This window comes from Haemorhous mexicanus, chromosome 17, assembly GCF_027477595.1.
Source record: "Haemorhous mexicanus isolate bHaeMex1 chromosome 17, bHaeMex1.pri, whole genome shotgun sequence".
Lineage (NCBI taxonomy): Eukaryota > Metazoa > Chordata > Aves > Passeriformes > Fringillidae > Haemorhous > Haemorhous mexicanus.
This window is the reverse complement of record NC_082357.1, coordinates 14,205,320-14,230,875: the sequence shown is the minus strand read 5'-3', so window position 1 is coordinate 14,230,875 and position 25,556 is coordinate 14,205,320. Positions and strand designations below refer to the sequence as shown.

General features: G+C 55.3%; 2 protein-coding genes across 3 annotated transcripts in view; both read left to right on the top strand.

Moving 5' to 3' along the window:
- The first annotated feature begins 1,529 nt into the window (after positions 1-1,529).
- LOC132335495 (uncharacterized) lies at positions 1,530-21,732 on the top strand. Its single transcript, XM_059862077.1, has 3 exons — positions 1,530-1,585; positions 20,363-20,690; positions 21,319-21,732. Exons 1-3 carry the CDS (start codon positions 1,530-1,532, stop codon positions 21,730-21,732), a joined length of 798 nt encoding a protein of 265 aa, XP_059718060.1.
- Positions 20,844-25,556, top strand: part of PEMT (phosphatidylethanolamine N-methyltransferase) — a 41,687-nt gene continuing 36,974 nt past the window's right edge. Inside the window, exons 1-2 of one of the 2 annotated variants that reach the window (XM_059861255.1) lie at positions 20,844-20,948; positions 23,246-23,353. In XM_059861255.1, the coding sequence (XP_059717238.1) occupies positions 23,261-23,353 (93 nt within the window). In that variant the 5' untranslated portion in view covers positions 20,844-20,948; positions 23,246-23,260. Of the gene's footprint in view, positions 20,949-21,595; positions 21,729-23,245; positions 23,354-25,556 lie in introns of those variants that run through there. The other variant, XM_059861256.1, reaches the window with a different exon arrangement.

The window sequence follows — 25,556 nt, the reverse complement described above, 5'->3', positions numbered from 1 at the left end:
CCCGAACGTGAGAGCCAAAGCGGAGCTCTGAGGAAGTGCCCTGTTTGCAGAACACACTGAAACACACAAAGGAAACGAGGCAAAACCAGCGTTTTGCACGTTTTTGAGCCTCATTTTAGCTGGGACTTGGAACAGCAGAAGGGAAATCTTTTCCAGCAGGATGTGCACAGCGGGGGTGTGCGTGGAGCTGCTGGTGTCCCTTTGGAGCAGGGCCACCTGCCTGCCGAGGGACAGCAACCGCTGCGATGCCGGTTTGTCCCCGAGGGGTGGCAGGTCCCTTGGGGATGCCAGGGATGAGAGATGGAGCAGCACGTCCCCCGTGGGGCCGGCCAGGCGGGGATGGCAGCCGGTGGCAGGAAATACCTGCTGCTCCGCCGCTTCCCGGCCAAAGCGAACAAGAGGGAGAGTGTTCGGAGGGCGGCTGCGGCCGCGTGTGGCAGGAGGGGCCTCCGAGGGACACACAGGCCATTGTTCCTCGAGGATGTGGGGCGGAAATTTGGATGGACCCGTTGCGTGCCGCGCTCGCAGCATTGCCGGGACTGATCCCAGACTGAGTGGGTTCAGGGTGGGAATTCATGAAACGCTGTGTCTGGTGGAGGGGTCGCTGATATTGGTGGTGGTGGGACAGCCCCAGTGGAACAAGCCCCTTGAGAGGGCTCCCCTGCTCTCTGCAGCTGGAGCATGGCACATGCCCAGGGACTTTCAGCCTTTCCTGAGCTCCTACTGGTATTTGTAGTGGCCCTGCAGTAGCTCTGCTGTCTGCCTGTTCCACCCGCACCCCACCAGCCTTGCAGCAACCTGGAAAGACATTTAATACAGGCTGGGTTTGATCTGCACTTTGACATTCCTTCAAGTGTTCCCTGGTGTTTTCCTGTCGCTTGCACAGCGCCTTTTCCCACCAACGCTCCCTCACTGCTGCAAAAAGGAAGAAAAAGGCTTGCAGAGTGTGCCCAGCCTTGCAAATCCCTAATTACCCACTGCACATCCTGGCTTCCCTTGGAGCAGCGTTGCTGTCAGCAGGGATGGGGTGCAGGCTCTCCCCACTGTGGCTGATGATGCTGGTCCTTGCAGAGAGAGCAGAGGGGTTTGTCTGGCTGCTCCCACCTGGCTCTGCTCTCCTTCCCCCAGCACCCATCTCTGCACCAGCTTCCAGATCTGAAGCGGTTTTTAAGGAGAGAGGCTGGGAAAAGGGGGAGAGAAGAGAATGTGCTGCTCTCCTTCCGTGCTTCACCCTTTCTCAGGAACTGGCCAGATTGTTTCCATTAGGAAAAGCTGAGGATCCAAGTATTTGTCAATGACCAGGAGAAGATTTGCTGATGGAAGCTGCCGCTCCCTCCAATAATGTTGAGCGAGGTGCTTGGCGTGGACCCATCCTTTTATGGTAAAATTAGGGCTAAACGCTGTGGGGATTTGCATTTGAAGTTGATTGATACGTGGCATTAGTGCATGCGTAGATAATTTTGTATTTTGAGATCGCTGAGCAAGGAATAATTTTTATTTTGGGTCAAAGATAAGGGCATTGCGTTGAGATGAAATATGAAGGGGTGCTGATCTGTGTCACGGACACTGCGTTTCTCTTGGCTGGGTAAGGGGATGGCAGCCCTGCATTACCCATTCCTGCCCTTGCTTTTAAGTGCTTTGGGTCTGTGCCTGATGCAAGGAGTGATCCCCTGCTGTCACTTAATGCCAGGACATGGTTCCAACTTTATGAGCTTTGGAGTTTCCCCTTATTAAAAAAAAAAAAAAAAAAAAGCAAACAAAAAACCAGAAGAAACCTCTGCTTTATTTTATTTACTTATTTTAGCAGCTGAGGCTGTGCCACTGAGAAACATTAATTAAATAGAGCAGTGTGGCTTGATCATTACGGGAAAGGTGTGGGGAGAGCATTGCCAAGTTGGCAGTGCCTTCCAAACCCCCCTCTGGCAACCTGGACTGATGCTGTCAGCAGCACCTCGGCCCTCCCAGCTGCTCAGTACCAGTCCCTGCCCTTGCACTTGCTCTTGCAGCACATCCCAGGCCAGGTGGCACGGCTGGTGTCACACCAGGATGTGCAGCTGTTCCCCTGGCAGTAAGGACAAGGGTTCAGCACCTCTGGGGACTCAGGAGTGGAGGAGGGGGGCTTCCCTTTGGGCCCCCAATCCACAGGGGCTGAAGAGGTGGTGGCTGCTTTGCTAAGTACATCAGCACAGGGCAACTCCCTCCCTCCTTCCCTCTCTTTATCCATTCATGGAATCATTGAATCCCAGAATGGTTTGGGTTGGAAGGCACCTTAAAACCCATCCTCCTGCTGTGAGCAGGGGTACCTTCCACTACCCCGGCTTGCTCCAAGCCCTGTCCAACTTGGCCTTGAACACTTCCAAGGTTAGGGCAGCCACAGCTTCTCTGGCAACCATGCTTACAGGGAAAAATTCCTTCCCAATATCCTGTCTAACCCTGCCCTCTAACAGTAGGAAGCAATTTCCCCTTCTCCTGTCACTCTATGCCCTTGTCCAAAGTCCCTCTCCCAGTATATCCATCCATCCATCCATCCATCCATCCATCCATCCATCCATCCATCCCTCCATCCCTCCATCCCTCCATCCATCCTTCCAGCTCCCAGCAGGAGCACATGGACTCTTTTGGCAGGGCCAGGTGGCAGGAGCAGTGTGGTTCATGGGTTACAGGGAGCTCTAAGGAGAGGGAACTGCAGACATTAATTAGGCAGTTGGTGAGATCCTCAGGTGCTGATAACTCAGCAGAAGCACCGGGCCATTTGCATGCAGGAGATGTCCCAGAGATAAGAAATTATCCCCCACCCCCACCCCATGTCCCTCCTTGTACCTTTGATCGGGTCCCAGGGCCACCACAGCTGGCAGAGCAGGGTGACAAACCCCCTCCTCCTCCACCAAAGCAGGTGGAGGGAGATAAAAAGGAAGGAGAAGGAGGAGGGAGCAGAGCTGAGGAGCAAAATCAGCTGCACTACAAAACGCCCCAAGCAGTCACTTGTGCTTGAGGCCATCCCTGCTGTGTGGCCGAGTGGCTTTTTCCAGGCCTGGCAGGAGAAGCCCGGAGGGGTGGGAAGGGGGCCTGGGATAAGGGAAGGCAGAAGACGGCCCCAGTTCGAGCTTCAATAGCTTTCAGAGGCATTTTGGGGATGAAAGCTGCCCTGGGGCCCCTCCCAGCGAGCAGCATTGCTGTGGGTATGCTGCGAGCACCGCGTTTGGCTGGCTGGCAGCTTCCTTGGTGTGCTGAAAATGGTATTAAAAAAAAATGAAAAATAAAAAAAAGCAAAACCTACAACAACAAAAAAATATAGCACCAGCCCCCCTCCACCCCCCCCCCCCCCCCCGTCTCCACCACCCAACAACAACCAAGAAAGGCAAAATCTTTCACAAGCCCGGAAGATGTCACCATAGAAACAGAAATCAGACCCACTCCACGGATCCTGCCGCCTGGGAAGGTGATAAAATGTTTTCTATCGATTGCTGTCGGGAAAGTCACTGCTGATAAGCCATCCGAGGAGAAATGGAGCAGGGACGCGGGGACGTGGGAGCTCTTCAAATGAGGCTCCAGATGGTCCCTGGGCTGCCCCTGTGCAGCAGGAGGGGACTGAGGGGCCGAGGGCTGCCCAGGGGCGGCTGCTCTGCCCCGGGCTGGTGCCAGTGTGTGCCCAGAGAGGTGTGAGTGTGCCATGCCCTTGGCTGCTGCAAGCACCGAGTGGGAAGCTCAGTGTCTGCTTTCCCGCTCGCTTCTGCAGCACAGCAGCTGTTCCTGGCTTTAAGCTGAAAGAGAGGAGGTTTAGATTGGATATTAACAAGGAATTCTTCCCTGGGAGGGTGGTGAGGCACCAGCACAGATGTCCAGAGAAGCTGTGGATGCCACATCCCTGGAAGTGTTCAAAGCCAGGTTGGATGAGGCTGGGAGCAGCCTGGGATAGCGGAAGGTGTCCCTGCCCATGGCAGGGGGTAGAATGAGATGAGATTTAGAGTGCCTTCTAACCCAAAGCATTCCATGATTCCACCAAAATCACACCACGTTGGGACAGATGATCCCTCCCCTGACTCCCGATGTGGCACCACCAGCATTTCACCCCCTCTTGCCTCGCCTGGCTGGGTATCACTGTGATAATCCCCGTGGTGCTTTCCAGCACGCTGCCCTCCCAGAATCCCCATTCCCAGTCCCCATTTGCACGCTGGAGGCTGCTCTGCAGCTGGGAGCATCCCTGTGGCTGCGGCGCCGGCTGGGAGGTGTGGGATCTTCCCGGCGGCTCTTCCCAGGGCTGCGCACAGCGCCGGGGCCTGGCTTGAGTGCCCTTTGAAGAGATGGAAAATCCTATTATCTGCTCATTCTTCTCGCAGTGTGAAGCCTCAGAGCATTCAGCAGCAGTCGAGTGTGGTCTGCTGCCTGCAGCCCGGCGCTGCCTCCGCTCCCACCCACGCGGGAGGCTCTGGGTCACCAGGGATGGGCACCACATTCCCATCCCCTGATCCATGCATTTCCCATCCCCTGATCCACGCATCTCCCCCCACTCTGATCCATGCCAGAGCTCAGGGATCCAGCTGTCCCCACAACAGCCTGCGCAGCTTCCAGCAGTGGGGTGCAGAGGACATGCAGGGAAGCACTGTGGGGGTCTGTGTGCTGATCCCCTGCTCCGTGGGGAGCCGAGGTTGCTGCTCCAGCCTGCAAATCCTCACGTCATTAAGGCCGGGAAGGTGTAACCCATCTCACATCCTCCATCCCCGAGGCAGCTTTGCTGCCAGTAATTGGCAGCAATAAAAGAGGCGGTTAATCCAGGGCAGCGTGGGATGCAGGCAGAGGGATGTCTGCAGTGAAAGGCACCCTGGCAAGGAGGAGCTGAGGAAGAATACGCTCCTGGGCACAATTTGCAGCCCTGGAGAGCTGGTTGGATGCCACGGGGAGCATTTGCTGGGGATTTTGTTAATGATGTAGGCGCAGCCTTCTCAGCTTGGCCTGTGCTAAAGCCCTGGCTCGCACAAGCTGAGGCTCTTTGGCTTGAACTTAGACCAGCTGCTTTCCACTGGCTGGTGGATTTTTGTCTTGTTACTGGGTGGTTCCATGCGGGAGATGAACAAAGGAGCAGTCAGTGGGTGATTTCACCTTAGGGGGGTTTCTTTTGGAGGAGAAGGGAAGGGTTAAACCATGCCTTGTTACTGAGTTATTTTAGGATGGTTGTGCTGAAGGGACTGCGAGAGGATTTGTCTGCTCATGGGAAGATGGAATTTAATCAATATTGACAAGAGCCATTCACCAAAACAGGCTCATTCGCTAATGAAAGCCAGACCTGGTGTGTCCCTGGGGAAGGACAGCTTTGGGAAAGAGGGGAAGGAGGCACTGGAAAGACACAGCTTCCACTCCCATGCTCCTGGTTCTTATGAAACCAGGCTGCATTTGGGATTGATTTTCCCAGCACAGAAAGACTTTGGCTTGTTTGCCTTGTAGCTGCAGGATGCCCAGGACCAGCCCCTGTGGCTGCAAAGCAATGTTCCCATCCCTGCCCAAGGATCTGAATCCGTGTCATCCCCCCAGGCACAGTGTCCCAGAGCCAGGCAGAGGCTGGGGTGTGTGTGGTGGCAGCAGAGCCAGTCCCACTCAGACAGCTCGGGGTGCAATGGGGCAGGAGGGGGTTGCAGGGTTTTTTTGCACTCCAGCTCAGATCACAGCCAGGAAACGAAGTCTCCTTCCATGAGTGGAGGGGATTCCATCCAAGCCATAAAATCTGTTGGGATTTCTGCCACCTGTTTAACTCAAAACACCCACCGAGGCACTGGGAGAAGATTGGTTTTGTCAGAGTCTTGTGTTTTCCCCTCTATCCTTGCACTTCAAAGCAGGAAGTAGCCAAGACATCTCTGTGACCAGCCCCTCCCAGCAATGGAGAAGAAACCTAATTTCTGTGGTTGACAGCTGATATTTCCCATCACTGCCAGCTCTGTATCCTGGAGCTGGGCTGAGCTGGTTATCCCACAGTGGACAAAAAGTCCTGCCATTCCCCCCCACCCCCCTGGGCATCCCCAGATTCCTGAAAATCCATGGAAGACAGCGACCCAGGCATCATCCTGCTCCATCACATCATCCATGTGGAGCAGCAACAGCTCTCTGCTGTGTGGAGGACTCGACTTAATTTGTTGGGCACTTTTTTTTCCCTCTAAAAGGCAGCACTGTATCCCCCAACCTTCTGGTGCAGCCGCGGGGCTGCTCCCGGAGCGTGGGGGCCGAGCGGGATGCGATTGGAAAAGAGGAAGATTCTGATCCCCTGCCAAGCCTCACAATCCCATCCAAGTTCACACTGGCAGATAATGAGCTTTAATGAGCAGGACACACTAATTGGTAAGTGATCCCAGAACCGGCTGTGGCAGAGGCGAGGGAAGAGCAGCGGCAGCTCAGGGTGAGGAGGGGCCAGGGCTGAGCAGCCCCTGGTGCTCCAGAGGGCAGGGGCTGCCAGGGATGGGGCTAGTGGCAGTGAGGGTCTGCTTGCCCCCATGTGGGGCTGCCTGTGGACTGCAAGAGGGATTGCAGGATCTGTTCCTGGGTGCCATTTGTGTCCTGGAGAGCAGCAGCTGTGTGGCCAGCAGGTCAAGGGAGGGGATTCTCCCTGTCTGCTCTGCTCAGGTGAGACCCCCACCCGCAGAGCTGCCTCCAGCTCTGAGGCCTCCAGCAGCAGAAGGATGTGGAGCTGCAGAAGGATGTGGAGGAGGCCAAGGGCTGGAGCATCTCTGCTCTGGAGACAGGATGAGAGAGCTGAGGGGTGTCCAGCCTGGAGAAGAGAAGCCTCCAGGGACACCTCAGAGCCCCTTCCAGGGCCTAGAGGGGCTCCAGGAGAGCTGGAGAGGGACTGGGGACAAGGGCCTGGAGTGACAGGACACAGGGAATGGCTTCCTACTGACAGAGGGCATGGATAGGCTATTGGGAAGGAGTTCTTCCCTATGAGGGTGTGAGGCTCTGGCACAGGTTGCTCAGAGAAGCTTTTGCTCTGTGGGGTGATGAGTGGGCACAGGTCAGCTGGCACCTGCAGCCCTTGGACCCTGAGTGGGGCAGGGTGAGCCCGAGTGGCCAGGGAGCCGATGGTGCTAATCAGAGACATTCCTGAGGCAGCCCTAATCGGAGATCATTGTAAATTCCCCTCTCAAATGGAGTGGAAAAATGCTATTAAGCTAATATAACATCACCGGGAAGGACGCGCTGCCGCCGCCGTCTCCGGGGAATCAGCCTGCAGTGAGGGGAAGGAGCGGGGGATGGCAGCAGCCAGAAGGGTTGGGGTGGTGGGAGCTGCTCAGGACCACCCAGCCCTCCTTGGCTGTGCCCTGCCTCAGTCTCCCCAGATGGCCAAGAGGCCTGCTCCAACACTCAGGGGACCCCAGGAGCTGGTTGAAGGGCTTGTTTCTCACTGAACCACTGTAAAGTCAGGGAAACTGAGGCAGAGGAGAGCCAAGGACAGCAGCAGGATCCTACCTCCCCTGGGTGCTTTGCTGCCACATTCTCTAGGAAAAAGGTGTCTAAGTCATATTGTTTAAATAGTAACACATCCAGGAGAGCAGCTGGAGCAGAAGGCTCCAGGGAGACCTTAGAACACAGGATGAGCAGAGAAACTGTGACTGCCCCATCCCTGGAAGCTTCCAAGGCCAGGTTGGACAAGGCTTGGAGCAACCTGGGGCAGTGGAAGGGGGGTGAAACTGGGTGGACTTGAAGGTCCCTTCCAACCCAAACCGTTCTGTGATTTGTGTTGGGCATTGTGATGTGGCTGATTTGGGCAGTGCCTGGGCAGGGGTGAGGACCAGCTCAGCTGTCTGGGGGTGCAGGGCTGGAGGGGGTGACCTCTGCCAGCATCCCAAAGGGACAAACAGGGGATGCATGAGCACGAGCTCCATCAGCCCCATCAGCAATTATCAGCAGAGCCATCCTTAGATGGGACCACCCTCACCCAGGGATGCTCAGGCACCCCGGGGGCTGAGCAGGAGCCTGGGGACATTCCAAGGAGCGTAGGAGTGGCCTGTCCCCAACCGCGGCGCTCTGCCAGCTCCCTGCAGCAGCCGTGCTCCCTTCCAACACTAAGTGGCAGCCTCTGCCAGGCTTTGGGGCAGCCCCTGGCAGCGCCCGGGCAGCGGAGCCTGGGGAACAGCGTCCTCAGAGTGGGCTTCAACATCCTCGGGGGGGGCTTCAACATCTTCAGAGGGGGCTTCATCGTCTTCAGAGGGGACTTTAGCATCTTCACAGGGAGCTTCAGCACCCTCAGGGAGGGCTACAGCATCCTCTGGCTCCCAGGACTCCCAACCTGGCCAAGACCTGCCTGGTGCCAAGCACACTGAGGGTCCTGCCAGGGGACATCCTCACCCCCACAGCCCTGGGTGCCAGGCTGAGCCCTGCACAGGGTCAGATCGGGTCAGTGCCGCCTGCTAGGAGGGAGATAAGGCTCAGGGTTGGCAGCTGTTGGTGCCATATGCTGAATTAGAATCACAATCCACTAAACAAACACTGTCTTGGGATGAAAATGTGCTGCTTAAGGCAAGGAGGCATTTCTGCTGCAGGTATTGACCCCAGAACCCACCGTGGGGATTTGCAGTGCTATCAGGAAGCACAGGGATAGAAATGAGTCCTGGGAGCTGAATCCTGCTGGTGTGTCTGTGATTAGGGAAGCACGTTGGGACTTGTGCTGGATAAAGCGCTGACACTTCAGGGAAAGGCTGCTCTGGGTTTTCTGCAGCACAGGATGGGGGAAAGTAAAATAAAAATAGGTCAAATGACCATCCTGGGTGTTTTGGTGGAAGGCAGCAGTTCAAACCAGTGTGGGAGATCAAAGAGAAAGGCAGCACGACACAGGGCAGCCCCTGCTCCCTCCCAAGCATTGTCCTTGGCACGATGACAAATTTTAACCTTGGGAATCGCACCCAGTTTGCCAAGATATCCCTGTGCAGAGCAGGAGCCCTCGCTCCCACACTGAGCTGGTCCCACAGCCTGTCCTGCTCCATCAGGGCACAAAATGCTGTCTGAGGTCAGGATGTCCCCAGCCCCAACCCACCTCAGCCCGTGCAGGCAGTACAGTCCTGCATGGACTTTACAAAATAGAATTCCAGGCTGGTTTAGGTTGGAAAGGACCTGTAAAAGGTCATGCAGTCCTGCCCCTGCAATGAGCATCTCGAAGTAGATAAAGTTGCTCAGAGCCCCATCCAACCTGAGCACGAATATTTCCACAGATGGGGCATCCACAGATTCTCTGGGCAACCCATGCCAGCGTTCTACCACCCTCACTGTAAAAATATCCCCCTTATATCTTATCTAACTCAGCCTTTTTTTCAGTGAGACCCAGCAGCCTGTAATTTACGTGCACCTCAACAGGGCTACGTGCAACCTCCAAGGCTGCAGGTGCTTTATTTCCCCCCGGGCTGGGGACAGGTAATGCTCAGCCAAGGACATGGTGGCTCCTGGCAGCACCCAGAACCCATCCAGCTTTTTTCCCCCGGGCTGGGGACAGGTACAGCTGATGCTCAGCCAAGGACACGGTGGCAGCGCTCGGTCCCAGCCAGCCCCGCTGCCCGGCGCTGGCGCGGCCGCTCGGCAGCTGCGGATCCCGATAAATCCCGGCTCACGTGTGAGCCCCTCGGTGCCGCTGCTTTGTCACAGCCCAGCGCTCACGCCGGCTTTATCACAGCTGAGTCGGCTGGCACGCGTTCCACTCCACATTTATCCCTTCCAATTTTGGAGCGAGCAGCCGCTCGGAACCATCCGCAAACAGCCCCGGGCTGAGCGCGGTGCCTGCCCGGCCCGTCCTGCACCGCCCACGCTCCTTCCCCTGCTAGATCAACGAGATATGTGCTAAACCACCCCAAAATCCCGGAGAAACCCAGCCTTCAGCAGGCCTGGGAGGTCCCCAAGAGTTGCTCTTCTCCCTGGGATCAAGCGATAGGATGTGTGGGAATGAATTGTAGAATTAGTAAGGTTGGAAAAGACCTCCAAGATCATCAAGTCCAACTTCTGAATGGTGCAAAGTTGTGTTGTGGGGGGTGTTAGACTGGATATTTGAAATTCTTTCTGGAGGGAATGGTCAAACCCTGGAACAGGCTTCCTTCCTTCAATGTCCCATGCCTGTCCAAGAAGCATTTGGAAAATGCCTTTAACAACATGCTTTAGCTTTTGGTCAGCCCTGAAGTGGTCAGGCAGTGGGACTAGAGAATCATTGTAGGTCCTTTCCAGCTGAAACAGTTCTGTTCTATTCTATTCTATTCTATTCTATTCTATTCTATTCTATTCTATTCTATTCCATTCCATTCCATTCCATTCCATTCCATTCCATTCCATTCCATTCTATATTTTAAAACTCATTCCCACATCCACCTTGAAACCCCTTGGGCTCACATATCTCACCCCCACACCCAACCTCAGGCTGCTGAGTTATTTCCATGGCCCCCAGATGATTTGTGGCCTCCTGCCACTGCTCAGAGGACAGGGACACTCAGATGAACCCTCCAGCCTCTCCCCCCACAGCTCCCTGGTGTAAATCAGCCCAGCACTGGTGATTCCAGCCAGGCTGATTTATGCCAGCAGAAGGATGTTCTGAAGCTCAGTGGTGATTTAGAAATCCCATTAGGACCTGGTCACTTCTGCAGGAGAGGTGCAGGAGGTTGATTTCTCTTCTCCCCCTGCAGTGGTGGCACTGGCAGCCAGCTGTGCTGTCGTTGCCGTGGCTGACTCCAGCAGGATCAGTGCTCCCAGAGCTCCATCCCAGGAAGGTGAAACCTCCTCTGTGATTTACAGCAGGCAGGAGAAGCCAGTCCCATCTGCTACCTGGGCACCTACTCTGTTTTTTTTTGTTAAAGCTAATGTGAGAAACAACAGGGCAGCAGGAAAAGTGACTTCCATGGGCAGGGCTCTTGGGGAGGGAAGAGCTGTGAGGCAATAGGAGCTGAATTTACCTCCATGGGAGCCCTGAAGAAGATGAGGGTTATTTTTTAAAAGAGAGAGTGAGACACAAGGCAAAAACATCACCTAGGAAAAAAAAAAATCTCTCAGTACTCTCTAATCCTCCTTTCCTGATCTTTCCTTTGGTCCCTGCACACATTCAGGGCATTTTGCCCTACATGATGTTCTGCAGCTGGTGCTCGGCCACACAAATCACCCCTCAGCCAGGCTAACACATGACTAAACAACTGCAAAGGCACTTTGCAGCACCATTTTTTCACCAGCTTTAGCAGCACACTGGCTTTTATGGCACAGCTCTCCCTTCCGTCACTTTATCCAGCCTCATAATGTACCACCCCCCCAAGAAAAAAAAGAGGAAAGCAGTTTAAAACCAGGCCATTGCAGAGAAACAGCTCCCACATGGAAAATTGCTCCTCGAGGGGTGCTGCAGCCTCCCCTGCTGCCATGGAAAGGCCAATTAGAGCTGGAAAAAGCTCTCAGGGGAGTGCTCAGGTAGGAGGTTTGCTGCTCTTTTGGGGTGAGGCTCAGAGCAGCCGATGCTCAGCTCGGTGTGAGGGTCTGCAGGTCCCACCAGTGGGAAAGGGGTTGCTGAAAACAGGGAAAACCATTCTGAAGGATGCCTCTCCCATATTTTCTGGGCACCCAGAGGCTGGTTTATGCACTCATAGCACTCACCATTGCTGCCAGGAGCAGTGCATCTTCCACACCTTCCCTTGCCTCTTGGCAGCACCATCAGCAGGATGCTCCATCCTGACTCCTGGAGTGGGGGAACCCACAGACCCCCCAGTTCCCACTCTTCACCTTGTAGGGCCCTCCTAGTACTCTCTTCCTGAGGGATTTTTAAACATTTCAGTTCCTTTTTGCAGCTTGTTGTGACAAACACCCCAAGACTGGTTTTTAGTGCTTAAATACGTTGTGTGCTGGTGCTTGCGTGGCAGCCCATGGAGGGGGTTTTGTGGATTATCCATCCTCCCTTTTCCCTCCCCTCTGCTGAGGGCAGGATCAGACCAAGCCACCAGCTCCTGTCCCCAGTGTCCCCAGTGTCCCCAAGCTCAGCACTGTAACTGTCTGTGTTTAGGGGTGAGAGGGGAGCTTGTGGGGAGAGGAACTGTGAACTCTGGGGAGGACACAGGGCATCCCAGGGACATCCCCAGCCCCACAGCACAGTTTGACCTTCACAGATGAAATCTTCCCACTTTCTCCACCTGTCTCATCCTTCTCTTTCTCCTCCAGGAAAACAAAACTTCTCACACAAAGCTTGGGCCAAGGAAATGCCATGCCAGCAGCCACAGCCTTGGAGAGCTGGGAACAGGCTGTCCCTCCCAGGGAACTCCCTGAAAAGTCAAGGCTGGGCTGGCTCTGTGTCTAGCACACTCACAGGAGGCTGGATTTCCTTCTGACCATAATAATCAAGTAATGGCCCAGCCTTGCCATGTGCCCCTGGTCACATTCCTGGTTCCCCAGAGCTGGTGATGCTGTTGGAGACCGTGGGTGAAAATAAGAGAGTGATAGAGGGCTGGAGCAGGAGGCTGCTGGCCACACACTGTGCTCCTGGCAAGGCTGGGAGCTGCAGACATGTCACAGGCTTCTCCCTCACGGTCTCCAGGATTAGCTTAATAGCACGGGGAAATAACAGGATGAAAAATTCGCTCCCCTCCAAGCACTAAAAGCCAAGTTTCAAGGTTAATTGTCTGCCCTGTAGGAATAGCTTTTACACACTGCAAGGGGCTTAATTAGTGTCATTTTAGCCAAGCAGAGAGAGCGTGCCCTGGACCCATACTGCATGCCCCCAAGCCTATTTTCCTCTCCACGAGAGGTGATGGATTGCAGGCAGCTTCCCTGCACCAGAACTCAGCAGGGACAGGTTTAGGGCTGATCATGGAACCCTAAGATGCACCTTGACAGCTGCTGCAGCCCCAAGCCCCATCCCTGCACCCACTTAGGAGCTGCACTGAAGGATCCTGTCTGTGTCCCCACAGATGCCCCTGTCCCCACTGACCAGGGGAGCACCCATCCCCACTGAGCACCCACTTGGGAGAACACACTGCCAGGCCTGGCTTTAAGGAGAGCACAAGGGGATGGAGGGAATTTCTCTCCCCAGGTAGGGCTGTCCTGTGTGTTCCTACCAGCTTTGGGACATGGCCACTCTCCGTGCAGCCAAGGTTTGTTTTGAGCCCAGCACTGATCCCAGAGCAAAGCCAGACACGGTCCAGCTCCAAGGAATGAGGAGAGGCAGCGGAACACCAGGGCCAGTGCCAGCAGTGGGGTCTCTGGGGGTCCAGGGGCAGCCCATCTGCAGAGTGACTCAGGACTTTCCCAGCCCAGGGCAGCTGCTTTCCCCTGGAGTGTTCTTGGAGCAGGGGGGGAGCCCCCAAGGAGGGTCCCAGTCTCTTGCTCAGAGCCACAGCAGCCCCTGGCTGTGGTTTCCCATCCTCACCAGCTCACAGACCCCACAGGGACAGCCATGACCTCCCTGCACACCAGGAGGCTGCCCTGGATGCCTGCCTGTCTGGGCAGGAGCAGACCTTGGAGAGGAGCAGCCTGCTGGGATTTTAAGTTTTGCCCATATTGAAGAATTCATGGCAGCCCCCAGTAAACCCATCTCCTGTAAAGCCTCCTCATTTCTGCTCCAGCCACTCTTCCAGCTGGGCTTTCCTCCTCCCACACCCCACACTCTGCTGTGGGGTTGTGGCCAGTGAGTGCTGGGGCCACCCCATGCTCCCAGCTTCACTGCAGCCTCTCCCCCTTCCTTCCCTGACCTTTGGATTCAATTTCTCCCTGTTAGCTGATGTCCAAACAGGGTCCCAGGGGCTCTCCAGCAGCAGCAGAAACAAACCACAGCAGGAAACATCCATCCCAATAGACAGAGTTGGCAGGGAGCCCCCCCATCCCTGCCTGGGCACCGACCCACACCCCAGCTGCTGCCCTTTTTTATGGGAATCTGTAAAAATACCCCAATTCTTGGCAAGTGGGGGATGCTACAGGAAGGCACCCTGGCAAAGGGAATGTCTGGAGTTTGGTGCTTCCAGGTGGATGTGGGATCTGCATGAAGGAGGGAACTGGGACAGCATCTTTCTTTAGCACTGAAGGGATTAAACATCTTAAACCTGAAGCAAGGTAAACAGTCTGCTTTGGCTTGGGTGGGGAAACCCCAGAAGTTCTGCTCCATGCTGTTTTATACAATCAAAGATCAGTTTGGGCTGAAAAGGTGAAGGAAGGGAAGTATAAAGTTGGCTCCAGCAGTTTCTTTTGGTTGAAATTACTTGAATCACGACCCAATAATGGCACCCAGCTCCCAGCCTGCCTATATGGGAGGATCGTGGCAGAAATCCTAGTTACTCACTTTGGGGGGGTCCAAGGGCCAAGGCACTCACAGCTCACACTCCCCTCCTGCTGCTGTGGCTCCAGGCTCACACTGGTGAGGAGTGATGTATTTTTAATTTGTTTAAGGGAATTAAGCTCATCTGTGTCTGACTACTCACACGGCCTCCACTTTTATTAATTTCTGAGCTGCTTGCCTGGATTCCTCCGGCTCTGGCAGGGGTTTGGAATCACAGGGAGGGCAATTTCCTGCAAATTTGACAGATGTGGGTTGCTGGAGAGCAGCAGGAGACCCCATTTGCCCCTTCCCCACAGTGGGGAGTAGTTTGGGTCACCCACCACAGCAGTCCCATAGGGACATTGTGCATTTCTCATTGTGTCCTGCTGGAGAGCAGCGTGCTGGCAGCTGGAGAGACTCTGCCCTCCTGAGGTTCCCAACCTTCTTTCCAGGGTCCCCAGCCTTCTCTCTGGGGTCCCTGACCTTCTTCCCAGGGTCCCTGACTATCTTTCCATCTTCCTTTTGAAACCCTTCTGTGATGCCTCTTGTAAACAGACACAAAAGCAGGGGGGAAAGAAGAGATAAGATAAAAATAACAGCAGTAGGAGTGGGTTTGAAGTAAACAACAGGAAAACTTCAAAGAGGAGGGGGAGTGATGCTCTGAGGAGGTATTTATAGCTGGCTCTGTGGTTCCTCAGGATGGACCTGTGTGTCCCCACGGAGCCTCTTCCTGGCCCCCACAAGCATATGTTTGTGTCCCTGCCTTGCAGTCAGCCCTTCCCCAGGAGTCTTCCCTGTGGATTCAGCCTGAAGGCAGAGCACATCCCCACAGCTTTTAGGGACCACTCAGGGAAAGGCTGATGCTCTGAAAAGGCTCTGAGCCCAGCCCTCTGTGGCACTTGCTGTAGGGGCCATCACACCTGGCACGAAGCAGCCTCCACTTCCAGGCTTTTTTTCCCTGCCAAGTCCTCAATGAGAGCTTTTTCTCCCCACAGCCCTCCTGGGGCTCACATTTGAGAGCAATGCTGATTGCCTGGGAAAAGCCAGGCACCAGCAGAGCGAGGGATGAGAGATGGCCATAGAGGGAGTGCTTGGTGCTGTGACTCACCCCCTCCACACCATGGATCCATCCCACCCCTCCTCGATGCTGCAGCCAGCATTGGGCACCTGGATGGCTCAGCTAATGGGGACACCCTAATTAGATGTGTCTGGAGCAATGCACCTCACCCCTGGACTGCTGATGTGCAGGAAATTATTTTGGAGGCTGGTTCAGCTCTTTGCACCTTATGAGGCACTGGGGGTGCGCAGGGTGGTTTGTAGGGGTAGAAAGCATTAGGGAAAACTGTTCAGCCTCTTTGGACGGACCCAGAGGCAATGGAGGCTGCTCCCACATCTGTCATGGGACGTGCCTGTGGCCAGGGAACTTGGTAGCAGTGACCTTTTCAGCTGCCTTCTGCTTTGGGGAGCCTCAGCTTCTATTAAAGCATCTGTCCCCATGAAAAGTGCTTTGGAGGCATTTAGGGCTTTGGGGGAGAGCAGATTGGCAGTAAACCCTCCAACCAGCTGTGCAGAGTCAGGACCTTTTGGAAAAGGGAAATCTGGGTCATTTCCACCCACCTGGAGCCTCAAAATGTCCTCCTTCTTTGCAGCCATCTCCCAGGTTGGGGAAGCAGCCACTGCTCGGTGGTAACTCTGCACACCCTCGCTGCTGCTCTCTAATCAGACTCGGGGTTTGCAATTAAGCGACACAGAGTAACCCTGGGGACAGAACCTGCTGTTTGAGCCCAGCTCAGACGAGTTTGGGGAGGGAGAGACCTGATTTCCCACTTAGCAGACAGGTCACGATCGGTGGATTCATTGATCCCAGAAAGCAAAGCCTCCGCTTCATTAGAGACAGGCTGGTGATGAGCGTGGCCTCGGGGAGCAGGGAAGCTGTGAGAATCCTTCCCTAAATGTTATCTCCACGAGGCTCAGAGTGAGGTGTTGGGAAGCTTCTCCGACAGGATGGCTTCCTCTGGAGGGAGCCTGCTCTGTCCCACTGTGCCCATCACACGTGAGGCTCTGAGGGGCACTGGAGCTCCCTGGGAATGCTGAGGCTGGAAAAAAGCACCTTTATGCTTCTGTGTGTGCCTCTTCCCTGTGTGCTTCTCCCCATTAAAGTGTGACAAGGGCACGATGTCCTGGCTCAAAGCAGTGTGGGCTGTGGCTGTGCCAGGGCAGAGCACCCAGGAGAGACCCAGCTTCAACACAGGGTTCACCTGGAGTCAGTGTGGAATTCCCAGAGCCTGGAGGGGTTTGTGAGGGATGTTCACCCAGAAGCGTGGACCCAACAAAGCCTTGGAGAGCTGGTTCAGGTGCAGGCAGCAGGGGCAGGGCAGAAAGAGGCAGCCCCATTGACTGGGCACGCTGAAGCTGGGCAAGACCCTTGTGCAAAGTCCTGCTCGCTCTGCTCCTGAACCACAACTGTGTGCATATAAAATGTTCTGAGTGCAACAGTCAGATCCTGCTCTGTCCTCGGCTGCATTCCTGATTTTCCCTCCCCAGGTCAGCTCTCCCAGAGGGAGGTTTCCACACTGGCTCCTGCCAATGGTTACTGGCAATAACTTCTCGGTGCCCTTCAATGCAGCTGCTCGAGGCAGCAGATGGGGATGAGGGTTGAAGCTGAGCCAGACTGGCTGCTTTGCAAGGATAGCTAGCTCAGGATAAACTGGGCTTATGTAAGTAGCTCCATCTACTCCCAAAGTTCCCATTCTCTCCTGTAAATACCAGTGAGATACTGGTGTTGCTGGGAGCAGTTTCACCAAGGTGAGCATTGCCCACAAGCTGGAGCAGGGCCCTGCACCATCCCCTTCCCTGAAATCACGACTCTGCATGGTAACAACACCCACAGGCAAAAGCAAGGGAAGGACTGTGAGCCTTCCACATGGAAATTTTGAAGGTTTCCCTGGTTCTCTGCATGAGGGGAATCACGCAGGGGATGTGGCTTTTAAGAAGGTTTCTGCTCCAGGGAGTCACACTGTGCTGCTTGTTCGGGGCAGGGATGTGTCATCCTGCTCCTGCAGGTGTTAGGACTTCTTTTTGCCAATTCTTCCAAGAAAGCATCTCCCGTGGGCAAACCTGGCTGGCAGGACTCCCTGATGCCAGCACAGGCATCCTCAGCTTTCATCAGTGACAAACCTCCCACGCTGTGACACGTCCCCTTCGCAGGGGCAGATCTGGAGCTCCCAAGCTTTTGGCTCCAGTTTCTGGCTCATGCTGGCACATGGACGAGCTGGAAGCAAAGCATCCTCTACCCAGCTTGGCTTCCAGTTTGGGAGCATCTCAGGCTTTTGGAGAATTTAGGTACGTGGAGGTGGTGTTGGTTGTTCTCTGTATCCCTGGGTATTTAAGGGAACTCAAGGAACAGTGGGGGCATGGAAAGGAGGAAAGGAGCAGCTGTCTCTCTGGATTTACAGGGATCAGCAGCTGAGCAAGTCCTCAGCATAACCAGGGTGTAACTGGGAGCAGAGTCTGCCTCACATACCATATGCTCCCAATCCACTACGCTCAATCAAGCCTAATAAAATTGATAGGGGAGCATTGAAAATCTCGTGATTAATTCTTTATGATCTGTAATAGGGGAGCTGTGTGCCAATTACTCAAGTAAATCATTCATCAGAAAATAAATAGAACTAACCTCCAGCACAAACACTAGAGGATTTCCACTAGGATTGCAGGTCTGGATTGCAGCACCACACCGCTGGTAACTGTACATTATCTGATGGAGGACACAGGAGGAGCTGCAGTTTTGCTGCTTCTCCCCAAGGTTTCGGCTCTATGCTCCAGCATCATTTGTTGTTCTTCACCACACGTTTCAATGCTGTGCCCTTGATCTCCATGACCCATCAGCACAGGCCCTTGCAGGTTTGCAAGGGCCAAACCCACAGGGATCAGCTTTTTTTCAGGGCAGGTTTGAACATGAGGACCATGACACAGGGACATGGACAAAAAGGAATGGTTATAAGACTTGTCTTTTATTTTCCCAGCAAGGAAACCAATCATTTGGCCTGGAAACTTATTCCTGGTCTTGCAAGGAGAGCTGTCCCTCTGTGCTGAACTTACCGGACTGCAGTTTCCCAATCAATGTCCCATTTCTAAGGGAAAACCACCCAACAGCACTCCCTGCCCTAGATTTCCACATGTGGGAAATTTCCCGGGTTGTGTTTGAAATTTGAAATGCTCCTGAACAAACTGCAGCTTGCCAAGCCAGTGTCCTGCTAACACACATTCAGCATCCTTCACCATGATGCAATTCCATATTCATTGGGGGCCCCTTGGGACCATGGTGGGATTTCAAGGGGCACTGAGGGAGTTCATGCTGATAAAGGACTTGGGAAAGCTGAGGGCAATGTCCTCTTCCTGAGCTCGGGGCTCAGAAAGGGAGAGCTGGATTAAAGGCATGCCATGGGGAGAAGGGGAGGGAAGGGCACATAAAATCCAGCCTTTGCAGAAAGCCCTCTTTGTCTCCTTCACAGCTGCAGGGATGTGTCCAAGGTGGGATGAAGGCCAGCACCGAGGGGCCCCACTGCCACAAACAGCTTCTTCCCTTCTTACATGGAAAAATTTCCACGGACAGGGAATTTGGCAGTGGAAATGGCAAGGAGGCTCAAGTGTGATTCACTGCCCCGAACACAACTGAGCTGGTGACAGGACACTGGATTCTGCAGCACATGCCTTCTCTGGGGTGACAGGAGAGACATTTCCACGACAGCCCAGCTCTGCTGACCCTAAATGAGGATTCAGACACTTCACCCCTCTGCACCTCCTCACCATCCATCCCTCAGCCAGACCCATTCCTCCCCGCACTGTGCCACAACACCCTTGTACTTTCCCAGCTGGCAGCGCTGGCATCACCAGGACACCCTCTCCTTGCAGTCAGGAGGACAGTTTGGAGTGTTCTCCCCACTGATTCCTCCTGGAGAGGGACATTAGCATCTCACACATCCCAGCCACCATCGCTTCCCCCACCTCATCCACATCACCCTTCCTGCTGCTCCCAGCACCCAGCTGGTGGGGCTCAGAACAAACATCCTCCCACCTGCTCCCGCGGCCCAGCCCGCGAGATGGCAGAGGCGATAATTACACACTTGGCACAGTAAAATCATCCAGCGCGGGGGAGAAGAGGCTGGAAGCAGCTGGAGATCATCCATGGGGAACGCTGCTCCCACCCACAGTGCCTCGGTGTGTGCCTCTCCCCAAACCAGCCCAGCTCATGCCGTGAATGTGCTCCCTGGGCCCCGTGTGAGCACCCCGGGTGCCGGAGCTGCCGGTGCAGGTGGGAAGGAGGGGATGTGCTGGTGCCCCGAGGGGTTTGGAGCAGCAGAACTAAGGAAGGCTGGCTTCCCCTGGAGCCAAACTGGGATCCCTGGGGTCTGCTGAAGTGTATCCTCCAGAGATGCCATTCTCCTGGGGAGGGATTCAAGTGAGCCATCACTCCTGCACACTTTCGGTGTCTGCCAGGACATGAGTACTCGGATATCCTGTCCCTTTCCTGCTCCCAAGAGACCTCTGGGAGGGACACTTGCAGCTCATTCACACTAAATTCCTTTTTTAAGAAAATTTATTTCCTTGCAAAGCAGTATCTGCAAAAGCAGAGGTCCTCAAGGGTCTACAGGGATGATACTACCCTATTTTCCAGACAGGTCCAGGACTGCAGCCCATGAGGTGCTCCAACCTGAAACATCCTAGAGAGGACTGATGAAAAAAAATAACGAGTAGTAATAATAACAACAATTAAAAAAAAATATACTGCACTGGCTGAAGGCAGAAGGCTGCAATGAAATGTCCTTAAAATACGTTTAGACTTGGTGGATTTAGATTTTGCCCTTAAATGAGTAATATTGGTCAAGTAGCATTTAATTTCCTGTGCCAGGGAACCACTGCAGTTGTTTCCCAGCTCCTGGCCCTGGCACTGAACTGGGACAGGGCAGGGATCACAGAATCATGGAATGGTTAGGGTTGGAAGGGACCTCAAAGATCATCTCATTCCACTGCCAGCCATGTGCTGGGAAACCTTGCACTAGGCCAGGTTGCTCCAAGCCCAGTCCAGCCTGGCCTGGAACACCACTAGGCATGGGGCACTCACGTTTTCTCTAGGCAAAAGGGGAATGGGGAGGGATCAGGCAAGGGGAAGGCACGGGAGCTGGCAGGGAACGGGCAGGGGCTGGCAGGGGACAGGCGGGGGGCACATGGGGGCTGGCAGTGCCCGTCTCTCCACCGCAGCAGCGGTGCCCACTCGGTTCTCGCTCCCTCTCCCACCAGGGCCGTCCCACTCCCAGCCGCTCTCCAGCTCCCGCTGCGGCCCCGGGGGGTCCGTCCCGCCCGCTCCCGCTGCTCCCGCGGGCACGGTCGAAGTCCAGCCGCGGCCGCGGGGCCGCTCTCCGTCCGGCCGCGGCCCCACACGGTCACGCACCCGCGGCGTGAGGTCAGTGCTGCCCCCGGCCCGCAGGCCTCGGGCCCGCCGCGGCTCCAGGCCCGGCTCCTCCCGGCGGGGCGGGACCGCGGCTCCCGGCAGCGCCACCGCGGGCCCGGCGCTCGGCCCGGGCCGGGGGCGCGGCGGGGGCACCCGGCCATGGCGGGGCGGCGCGGGCCGGGCGCGGGGCGGCGGGAGGCGGCGGCGGGCGGGGCCCGGCGCTTCCCGCGGGAGTGCTGCGAGGGGCTGGGCGGCCTGGACTACGGCCAGGTACCGGCGGGCCGGGCGCGGGAGGGAGGGCCCCGGGGAGGGCCCGGCCTAGGGCGGCGGGGGGAGCCCGGGCACGGATCCCCCGCCCTCCCGGTGCCGCCGCGGAGCTCGGCAGATCCGCTGGGAATCGCCCCCGCAGGTGCAGCAGGCCTCGGGATGCTCAGTCCTCGGTTCCCCAGGTGCGCCCACCGCCCTCCCCAGCCCGGTGCCACCCCAGGCGGGACGGCACGGTCTGAGCAGGAGGCAGGGGCTGCGCTGGCACTGCGCGGAATGCCCGGGGTGCTGCCACCGGCTCACCCAGGTGCCCCTGCAGCTCTTGTTGAAGTGCCCGTGCAGCTCTCATCCAGGTGTCCATTTATCTCTCACTCAGGTGCCGATACAGCTCTCACCCGAGTGCCCACGCAGCTCTCATCTAGGTGCCTGTGTTGCTCTCCCCAAGTGTCCCCCGTGTGCCCGGTCATGTCCCAGCCAGGTGCCCGTGCAGCTGCCACCTGGGTACCTGTACTGCTCTCACCCAGCTGCCCGTGCTGTTCCCACCCTCCCTGACTTCGGGGCTTTGATCAAGCGGGCACCGCTTGCCACGGTCATTGATCCCCCCACCGTGGAGGAGGGGGCAAAGTTGAATGTTCTGTGCCTGTTACGTGGCTGTCCCAGCAGCTCGCAGAGACAGCTCATCCCATTAGGGCTCCCCTTTTATCCCGAGAAGCACACAGCCAGGCACAGGCCAATCTGCCTCCCGCTGGCAGCCGCGAATTTGGTTGTTGAGCAGGAGAAAAGAAGGTGAGTGCGATGTTAACGATGCTGCCTGCCAGGAGTTAGTAGGTCAAGAAGCTTTTGTTCAGCCCGTGCTAGCACTGTGCTCAGCACCGTACAAAACGAGAGGAAAAAAGCTGTCCTGGTCCCACGGGATTGCAATTGAAGCGGGATTAGACAGTTCGGCCCCAGTGCCAGCAGCTGCTCGGATTGTGGCTTGGCAGTTTGGAGGGACAGGACTGGTGGGGAAGGGCTGCTCGGGGGTGAAGGGAGGGGGAAAGAGGCTGTGGAGGGTGGGAATAGGGAGAGATGGGTCTGCATCAGGCCATGGGGGCTGTTCCCATTGTTCCCTGCCAGCACCCATGTCCCCAGGGCTCAGATGAAGGAGCCTGGAGGACCTGGGGCAGTGGTGGTTTGAGGGCAGCTGTGAACCCCAGTGAGGATCCATCCCCCCTTTCCCCAGGGCTGTGCAGTCTTTACTCCTGCACTTTGCACCTTGGGCAGTCATGGCTGGGCAGGAGGCGCCTGGAGTGACTGGATGTGCCCTGGGCATGGGAGCTGTTCCCACAGCCTTTTTTCTGGGCTAGGAGAGATGCTGGGCTTACCAGCCCCTTTCCACGGATAACACTGTGGCTCTGGTTCTTCCCAAGAGCCTGTGAGAAGCCAGTGGGAATCTCCCTCCCTGATACCTTTCCGAGCTGTGCCTGTCCTCTGGCATCCAAAGGTCTTGAAAACACAGCTGTGTTGGGGAAGCAAAAACCTTCCACGTCTCGATGTTGTTGTCTTGGTTTTGTTTCAAGTGAGGGCTGGGCTTGGGATGGGCTATTTTGTTTTTTGTTTTCAAAGGTTTTGACCAAAGGAAAAAAAAAGACACTGGCTGTTTTTTCATCCAAATACCAGCACAGGGAGAGGGAGTGTGGAGGGGGAAGCAGTGTGGCTTACTGCACGTAAAAATGCTGACAATGTCAGGGAGCTGTCTTGGGAAAAATCTCTCTTTTTGAAAAGGAGAGCAGCAAGTTTTGAGGGGTTTTTGTTGTTGTCATTAAGACAGGAAATACTTCTGCAGCTCCTTACAGTGCAAATGCATTCCTCCTTGCTGTGGAGAGGATTTGCATCACTCTGACTTTATGGGAGACGAGTTTGAAGCTGACACAGTTCATTGCTAGGGGATTCCATGCAGACCTGCTTCCCTGGGATAGTCCTGTGTCCCCAGGGATGCTGAGATGCTGTGGAATGGTGCTCCCTCCCCTAAAACACTCATGAGCTGGTAGCTGAGGACTGGTGCTCATCCTCAGAGCAGCAGTATCACCTCTGATCCTGTGTCCTTCTGGGCACACTGTGAGTGTGGGGCTCCTGGAGGGCCCAGTGCCCCTGAGGTCTGGGGGGACAGCTTGGAGAAGCCCCCATCCTCCTTCTGGGCTTTGCACCTTGACACAGCACTTTGCAAGCTGTAACAGCACGTTGCTTAGGGCTAGTAAAAGGTTCGTGTACCCTTGGGGCAGCTGGTTTGAGGTGAAGTGCAGTAACCATCCCTTCTTCCACAGGTGGATGTGGCAGCCATGGTGCGGCTCTTTGGCTACGTGGATGTCACTGACACTGGCTTCATTGTGGCTGTCCTCTCAATAGCCTTCAACCCTTTCTTCTGGAATGTGGTAAGAACTGCCTTTGTGCCAGCTGCTCCTTTACTCTCAGGTTTCCTTTCCCAGCTTCCTTTGGGAGGAAGAACCTCTTTGGAGAAGTCTGCTGGGCTGGGTGGGGGGAACTGTGCTCAATTAGATCTTAGGAGTGGGTGAGCAGGGGGTTCTGCTGCAGTTCCTGGGGATGGGGGTGACTCTGAGGGCTGTCACAGAGGAGGTGAAGGTGGGAGCCAGCGCAGGATACAGAAGGAATTTGGAGCTGAGGTTGGGAGAGGGAACACAGCAATCAAACCCATCCTTCAGCCACATGTCCCACCCAGCAGCCAGGCACTGCTCACTACTGGGACTGAGCATGAATGGCATTAATCCCCATCAGGGTGGCTGCACTGGATATGCTGCCTGCTGCTTCCCCTTGAAATATGTTGGCAGCTGTTCTTGTGGATGGCAGGAAGCAAAAACAGTCAGCCAAAAGTTGGCCAGAAAAAATTCCTCCTCCATCATGCTGCAAAGCCTGGCAGAGAGCTGCAGGGTTGGCAGCAAGGCAGCCCCAGGAGGGGCAGGATACCTGTGCTGGGTGATGGGTGATGTTTGCTGTGGCTGTGGGTGCCACAGTGCTTTGGGAGCCAAGGCTGGAGAAACCTCCACTGCCTGTTACTGCTGTGGTTTGCTGCCTCCTTGCAGAACTGCAGGAGTCATTGCTAGCCCCGTTCTGGAACATTCCAGAGCCAATATGCCAAGCAGGAAGCCCAGGCTGGCTGCAGGGTGTGATGACTCCCACCCCACAGCACCCTCAGCAGCACAGGGTGAAACATTCCTGTGAGCACTCCTGGAAATGGGATGTCATTCCAGCCACAACTCCCAAATCCACCTGCCAAACCCCCTGCAGGGATTCTCTCCCTGGAGAATTCTCCTTAAAAAGGCCTTATTTTTCCAGAGGGGAAGGACTCCTGTCTCTCTGAGTGCGGGGGCTCTTGAGATTGTCTCACACTAGGCTTTGGAAAAGGGAGGCTCTACTGCCTGTGAGTCACTTTGGAAACCTCTGTCGGAGCTCTTTGTTGCAGCCTCTCTAATTTTTCATGCAACTCGTTATTAAAAAGTCTCACGGTGTCTGAAATGCGAGCTGGAATATGCCACATTATTTCGACTGCAGAGTCATCATTTAGCATAAAGAATCAATGAACAAGAAGATTCAGGATGTGGTCTCTGGGGGGAGAGGCTGGCTCCAGCGAGAAACTGCATGAAAGGCAAAGAATAAAAGTACTTTATTAGCATCTGCTGCTATGCCTGCAACTCGTGGGACGCCTGCAGCTTGGGAAATAGCGTTGCTTTTTGGATCAGGGGTTTGGCTGCTGTTAAAGGATGGGGAAAGCCGATGCAAGAGCAGGAAGTTTGTTGCTCTGCGCTGCTGTTGTCCCCTCGCAGGGATTGGAGAACGGCACCGTTGGCAGCAGGTGGCACTCCAAGCCAGACGAGCAGGAGGTTTGAGTGAGCAGCCTGAGCTGAGTGTTGGGGAAAGCTCTGAGCGTGGCATTCCGTGTTTCTCCGTCTGGAATGGGCCGGGTGGGTCTTGCAGTCCGTGTGCCTCCATCCTTGCTCTGCCCAAGCCCCCCAGCATCTCCCTGGTGTTTGCAGTCCCAGTGTGTGGCTCACACCAGGCAATGCTGGAAGGCTCTTGCAGGGAGTCTGTGTGTCCTGCAGCCCTAAACAAGCCCCCACTGTCGGGTACATTTCAGCAAGAGTGGCCCTGGCTATCCGTGGATTTTCTCTGACCTCCTTCCTTTACCTCCTCCCCATCCTTTTATCCATGTGGTCAATGTCCCCTCCCTGCACCCAGCCAGCAGCCCTTCTTTCTTTCCCTACATCTCTGCACAGGCTCTCTCTGTCCTTGGCTGTTTGAGCTCCTTCCCAGCAGTTAAGATTGCTTCTGCATCTGAATTACTCTGGGTTTCCAAGAGCTTCAGTGCAAAGACTGGAATTCTGCACAGTGCCAAGCACTGTTTGCTCTCTCTGCTCAATAACTTATGTGGGACACTGGTCAAAATCTCTCCTGTGCATGAAATTCCTGATTTGGATAGGAATTGGGTGGGGATGCATTGATTTAGTTCAGTGTCTTAATTCCCTGTTTCTGCTGAACTCCAGCCAGGTTTGCCTCTTCCAAAGTTTGGCTCTGGGTTGTCCTTGCTGTGCAGTGCCTCTGTATAAATATGTGGTGGGGAAA

Excerpts from the sequence above, each read along its gene's own strand:
- LOC132335495 (XM_059862077.1), top strand. The coding sequence starts at position 1,530 with ATGAAATATGAAGGGGTGCTGATCTGTGTCACGGACACTGCGTTTCTC. Across the intron at positions 1,586-20,362 it reads ACTGCGTTTCTCTTGGCTGG|GCAAAAGGGGAATGGGGAGG; the intron begins GTAAGGGGATGG and ends CGTTTTCTCTAG. Across the intron at positions 20,691-21,318 it reads TCACGCACCCGCGGCGTGAG|GTGCCGATACAGCTCTCACC; the intron begins GTCAGTGCTGCC and ends TCTCTCACTCAG.